At 49.0% G+C, this 6486-nt stretch overlaps 1 protein-coding gene across 1 annotated transcript; it reads left to right on the top strand.

Moving 5' to 3' along the window:
• Nucleotides 1–279: 279 nt before the first annotated feature.
• On the top strand, nt 280–1660 carry LOC119316939 (proline-rich receptor-like protein kinase PERK13). Its single transcript, XM_037591332.1, has 2 exons — nt 280–842; nt 1581–1660. The coding sequence occupies exons 1-2, from the start codon at nt 482–484 to the stop codon at nt 1583–1585; spliced, it is 366 nt and encodes a 121-aa protein (XP_037447229.1). The 5' UTR covers nt 280–481; the 3' UTR covers nt 1586–1660.
• The last annotated feature ends 4826 nt before the right edge of the window (nt 1661–6486 follow it).

Raw genomic sequence — 6486 nt, forward strand, 5'->3', positions numbered from 1 at the left:
GCCATTTTTGGCGTCCTCCAACCCCCCACCTTGTTTTCTGCGCCCCAGCTCAGCCGCCGCCGCTTCCTCCTCGTTCTCAGCACCGATCCACCCCGCGGCCGCCACTTGTCGTGCCACGACAGGCCGCGCCGCCACCAGAAACCTCCTGAGCTGCCGCCCTGCCCAATCCCCACCTTCCACGTTGCCTCCCTGGCTTCCCCGCTGCCGCGGCCCACGAAGCCCGCGCGAGGCCCGCCCCGGGCCACAACCGGGCCCGAGCCGCCGCCGCGCGCACGCAGCCCCGCAGGCGCCCCTGCCCCGAGCTCCTTGTCGCTCGTCCCCGTCGCTTGTGTTGCCTCGCACCGTGCCGAGACGAATTCCGGTGACCAGGAGCCGCCGCCGGTGACCCCAGGCCAGATCCGCCTCTCTCTCCTTTCCCTCTGTCCTCCCTCTCCCTCACCTCACTCTCTGTCTCCCGCGCAGGAGCAACGAGGCTGCCGCCATGGACAAGCTCCACTTCGCCGGATCCCGCATCCCCGAGCGCCGCCGACCACCTCCGTCACCGGATCTGGAACCCCCGCCCTCGGATCCGTCCATCCCCGTCGTCCTTCGGCCTCCTACACGTCGCGCTGCCGTCCCCATCGCCGGCAGCCGCCGCGCCATGCTCCTGCCTCTGCTTCGAGCAGAGGAGGACGAGCGTCGCGCGTGGGCCAGCGCCACCCCACAGCCCAGATCCTTTCGGCCTGGCCCAGCGCCAGCTCCTGCCTGGGCCTCTCCACCAACCGGCCCACCTTCCTCCCGCGGCCTGCACTCTCCCCTCGCCCAGCCTGCCAGCCTCTCTGCAAATGGGCCGAAGCCCATGGGTGAGCCGCCCCCAGCGCCTGCCCTGTTTCAGATTCGGCCTGGCTTGTTTTTTTCTCCTCTGGATGAATTTAGTAATTAACCAAAGAACGCAGTTTTGCAGAAAACCCCTTCTAGTTCATGCATTTAATAACTTCACAACCGTGGATCGGAATTAAACAAACTTAATATGTAAAGTGCTTAGAATTTTGTGTAGTTTAATAATTTGCCACTTTCATGCATGTTTAAAATTTGCTCCTATGCCATGCAAAAATGCTTTATTTCATAACTTAATAACCGTAGCTCCAAACTTAACAAAATTTATATGTAAATGGGGTAGAAAAATGCCTAGTTTAACATCGTGGCTTTACTTTGCATGTTTAACAACTCTAAAATATGGTTTAGGGCAGAACAGTACCAAATCTAAAATATGCACATGAGGAGTTTCCGGACTTGTTGTTTGTTGTTTCGGCTTCATATAAACTTGCCAAGATAGGTAGTTTTCATTTGCTTCACCTCTTGCCATGTTAATCAACATTTAATATTGTTGGGTACATAAACGAGATCGAACTAAATAACTTGTTGTGGTGTATTTTCAATATGCATATTGAGCTCCACTTAACTTGTAGTTTTGCTTGTGCACTTTGCCGTGCCATGCCTCATTAAACCGGACATGCACCATACTTGGTTGTGCATCATGCCATGTTTATGTGATGGTTGTTTACCATGTTGGTTGCTTCTTTCCGGTGTTACTTCTTCAGGTTAGTTCCGATTACGTTGCGTTTCCGAGGATTCGTTCGACTACGTCCGTTTGTCTTCTTCATGGACTCGTTCTTCTTCCTTGGGGGATCTCAGGCAAGATGACCATACCCTCGAAATCACTTCTATTTTTGCTTGCTAGTTGCTCGCTCTATTGCTATGTCGCGATACCTACCACTTGCTTTATCATGCCTCCCATATTGCCATGTCAGCCTATAACCCACCTTTCCTAGCAAACCGTTGTTTGACTATGTTACCGCTTTTTGCTCAGCCCCTCTTATAGCGTTGCTAGTTGTAGGTGAAGATGAAGTTTGTTCCATGTTGGAACATGAATATTGTTGGGATATCATTATTATCTCTTATTTACTTTAATGCATCTATATACTTGGTAAAGGGTGGAAGGCTCGGCCTTATGCCTGGTGTTTTGTTCCACTCTTGCCGCCCTAGTTTCTGTCATACCAGTGTTATGTTTCTTGATTTTGCGTCCCTTATGCAGTTGGGTGTTATGGGAACCCTTTGACAGTTTGCTTTGAATAAAACTCCTCCAGCAAGGCCCAACCTTGGTTTTACTATTGCTTAACAACCTATCACCTTCCCTTGGGTTCTGCAGACTCAAGGGTCATCTTTATTTTAACCTCCCTGGGCCAGTGCTTGTCTAAGTGTTGGTCTGAACCTGTCAGCCGCCGGTGGCCACCAGGGGCAACTCTGGGCTGGCCTACCGGAAGTTTGGACAATCCGGTGTTGCCCTGAGAACAAGATGTGTGCAGCTCCTATCAGGATGACGGCACATCGGGTGGCTTTGCTGGTCTTGTTTTACCATTGTCGAAATTTCTTGTAACCAGGATCGAATATCCTTCCGAGTCTGATCGGGTCTTCCTGGGAGAACGAATATCCTTCGTTGACCGTGAGAGCTTGTGATGGGCTAAGTTGGGACACCCCTGCAGGGTTTTGAACTTTCGAAAGCCGTGCCCGCGGTTATGGGCAGATGGGAATTTGTTAATGTCCGGTTGTAGAGAACTTGACACTTAACTTAATTAAAATGCATCATCCGCGTGCGTAGCCATGATGGTCTCTTTTTGGCGGAGTCCGGGAAGTGAACACGGTTCTTGTGTTATGCTTGAACGTAAGTAGTTTCAGGATCACTTCTTGATCACTTCTAGTTCACGATCGTTGTGTTGCTTCTCTTCTCGCTCTTAATTGCGTATGTTAGCCACAATATATGCTTAGTGCTTGTTGCAGCTCCACCTCACTACTCTTCCCTACCCATAAGCTTAAATAGTCTTGATCTCGCGGGTGTGAGATTGCTGAGTCCTCGTGACTCACAGATACTTTCAAAATAGATCCAGGTGCCGATGATGCCAGTGCAGGGGACACTACCGAACTCAAGTGAGAGTTCGACGAGGATTCGGGCCGTTACTATGTGTCTTTTCTGGATGATCAGTAGAGGAGCCCAGTTGGGACGATCAGGGATCTAGCATTTGGGGTTGTCTTCTTTTATTTTGGTTCCGTAGCCAGACCTTGTTTGTATTCTGGATGATGTATGTTTAACTTGTATTTGTGTGAAGTGGCGATTGTAAGCCAACTCTTTATCCCGTTCTATTCAGTACATGGGATTGTGTGAAGATTACCCCTCTTGCGACAAACCTACCATGCGGCTATGCCTCTAAGTCGTGCCCCGACACGTGGAGATATAGCCGCATCATGGGTGTTACACTAGATCAACTCTGTAATCATACGCATCGAATACAATCAAAAGCAGCATGTAAGGTATTATCTCTTCGAGAGAACCCGAAGCTGGGTAAAATCTCATGTCCATGTTACCATCGATCCTAATACATGTAGCTTGGGACCCCATACCCGAGATCTGCCGATTTTGACACTGACAATGGTGCTTTCATTGAGAGTTCCGCTGTGTGGTCAGCAAAAGGATCAATGGCTCGCCTGCAGATCAACTGTGACGTCGGCGTCTTCGTCGCCGCCTCGACTGGTCACCTTGGCTTGATCGAGGACTGTGCCCTACCTCCAATCATCATGTTTGGATGAGGGCCTTCATCAACATCAACTCCTATCTCTATCAAAATCATGGAGGGATCATCCATGGAGCTCGGGGGCTCGACGTCAACATTGCCCTCGGGCGACCGTGCTGTTTTTCCGGACAACGAACTTGTATCCGCTACCACCACCTCCTCGAGCATCACTTTTACGATACTTTCGGTGCAATTGTGCGGAATTGAGTCTGAAACAACACTGAAAAATTTCGTCACGTTCTGATGGGGTAATCTCCGCCGGTCTCCGATATATCGGAGCCCCGTCGAATCTGGACGGGAATCTAGACGAGTTTGGAGCGTGGTGTCCAACACCTAGCTCGAACTTCCTTTGTAAGATCCAACCGTTGATTGGCTACGGAATTCCTATATCTACCACCCCTCAAAATTTCAGATCGATTCGACCATCCAAACTCCGGAAACCTTCCGACTAGTGCATCACTTTTCAGATCTGTTTTCTGCGCGAGAACGAATCCGACCCGAATTCATCTTTTTTATGAACGGGATTTCGGACATCCTTTTCGAAGGAAGTTTTGTATGGGGTATTGTGTTTTGTTCCCAAACACATCCTAATACTTTTAAAGCCTTTTCCAATATGATCTTCACCATCGCGCCGGTGTCAAACCAGCCCGACAATGTTGCTCCACGGCTGCCGACTTGCGCTAGACACGTTGTCGCTTTGTTGAGCCGAGCTCAACTTCTTTGGAACATCATCTCAGGAAGTCGAACAAGAGTTCGGCATCGCGAAGGATACATCATCACCAACCTCGCCACCCCACGGATTACACAGAGCGGGCACATCGGCATCGCCGCACGGTCACTTCATCAAGACGACATTGACCACGTCACGAGTTATGACCTGCATCGGCATGGCCGCACTGTTGGTTCTTCGAGCCGATGTCCATCATGTCAAACTACTTCAACACCTCGGCTACCATGGCAGCTGCAACGTCTCCTTACCGACCTGCTCCGTTACCTCGTCTGGACCGGGGGCTTCGCCATCCCTTCATCAACCTACTCCAGAGACTTTGGCGTTGTCAGTCGACCAGCTTCGTCACGTTAGCTGGACCAGGGGCTTTGCCTCGGCGAGCCAACCTTTACCAGCATCGCCATGCCGTCGCTTCACCGCCCATCAGGCAATGGGTGTGCGGATCGAGTCCAGATTTTGGGAGTCACTTTTCTTCGGACTGCTACAACAAATAAACCAGGTGCTGTAAATTGATGTCTACTATGCAACCTTCTTCTAGTAGACGTTGTTGGGACTCCAAGTGCAGAGGTTTGTAGGACAGTAGCAAATTTCCCTCAAGTGGATGGCCTAAGGTTTATCAACCCATGGGAGGCGTAGGTTGAAGATGGTCTCTCTCAAGCAACCTTGCAACCAAATAACAAAGAGTCTCTTGTGTCCCCAACACACCCAGTACAATGGTAAATTGTATAGGTACACTAGTTTGGCGAAGAGATGGTGATGCAAGTGCAATATGGATGGTAGATATGGGTTTTTGTAATCTGAAAAATATAAAAACAGCAAGGTAACTAATGATAAAAGTGAGCACAAACCGTATTGCAATGGTAGGAAACAAGGCCTAGGTTTCATACTTTCACTAGTGCAAGTTCTCTCAACAATAATAACATAATTGGATCATATAACTATCCCTCAACATGCAACAAAGAGTCACTCCAAAGTCACTAATAGCGGAGAACAAACGAAGAGATTATTGTAGGGTACGAAACCACCTCAAAGTTTTCCTTTCTGATCGATCTATTCAACAGTCTGTAGTAAAATAACACGAAGCTATTCTTTCCGTTCAATCTATCATAGAGTTCGTACTAGAATAACACCTTAAGACACAAATCAACCAAAACCCTAATGTCACCTAGATACTCCAATGTCACCTCAAGTATCCGTGGGTATGATTATACGGTATGCATCACACAATCTCAGATTCATCTATTCAACCAACACAAAGAACTTCAAAGAGTGCCCCAAAGTTTCTACCGGAGAGTCAAGACGAAAACGTGTTCCAACCCCTATCCATAAGTTCACGAGGTTGCGGAACTCGCAAGTTGATCACCAAAACATACATCAAGTGGATCACGTGATATCCCATTGTCACCATAGATAAGCACATGCAAGACATACATCAAGTGTTCTCAAATCCTTAAAGACTCAATCCAATAAGATAACTTCAAAGGGAAAACTCAATTCATCACAAGAGAGTAGAGGGGGAGAAACATCATAAGATCCAACTATAATAGCAAAGCTCGCGATACATCAAGATCGTACCACCTCAAGAACACGAGAGAGGGAGAGAGAGAGAGATCAAACACGTAGCTACTGATACATACCCTCAGCCCCGAGGGTGAACTACTCCCTCCTCGTCATGGAGAGCGTCGGGATGATGAAGATGGCCACCGGTGAGGGATTCCCCCTCTGGCAGGGTGCTGGAACAGGGTTCCGATTGGTTTTTGGTGGCTACAGAGGCTTGCGGCGGCGGAACTCCCGATCTATTCTGCTCTCTGATGTTTTTAGGGTATATGGACATATATAGGCGAAAGAAGTCGGTCAGGGGAGCCACGAGGGGCCCACGAGGGTGGGGGCGCGCACAGGGGGTAGGGCGCGTCTCCCTACCTCGTGGCTTCCTTGAAGCTTCCCCGACGTCTACTCCAAGTCTCCTGGATTGCTTCCGTTCCAAAAATAACTCTTCCGAAGGTTTCATTCCATTTGGACTCCGTTTGATATTCCTTTTCTTCGAAACACTGAAATAGGCAAGAAAACAACAATTTGGGTTGGGCCTCCGGTTAATAGGTTAGTCCCAAAAATAATATAAAAGTGTTTAGTAAAGCCCACAAACATCCAAAACAG

This window comes from Triticum dicoccoides, chromosome 6A (assembly GCF_002162155.2).
Source record: "Triticum dicoccoides isolate Atlit2015 ecotype Zavitan chromosome 6A, WEW_v2.0, whole genome shotgun sequence".
Taxonomy (NCBI): Eukaryota; Viridiplantae; Streptophyta; class Magnoliopsida; order Poales; family Poaceae; genus Triticum; species Triticum dicoccoides.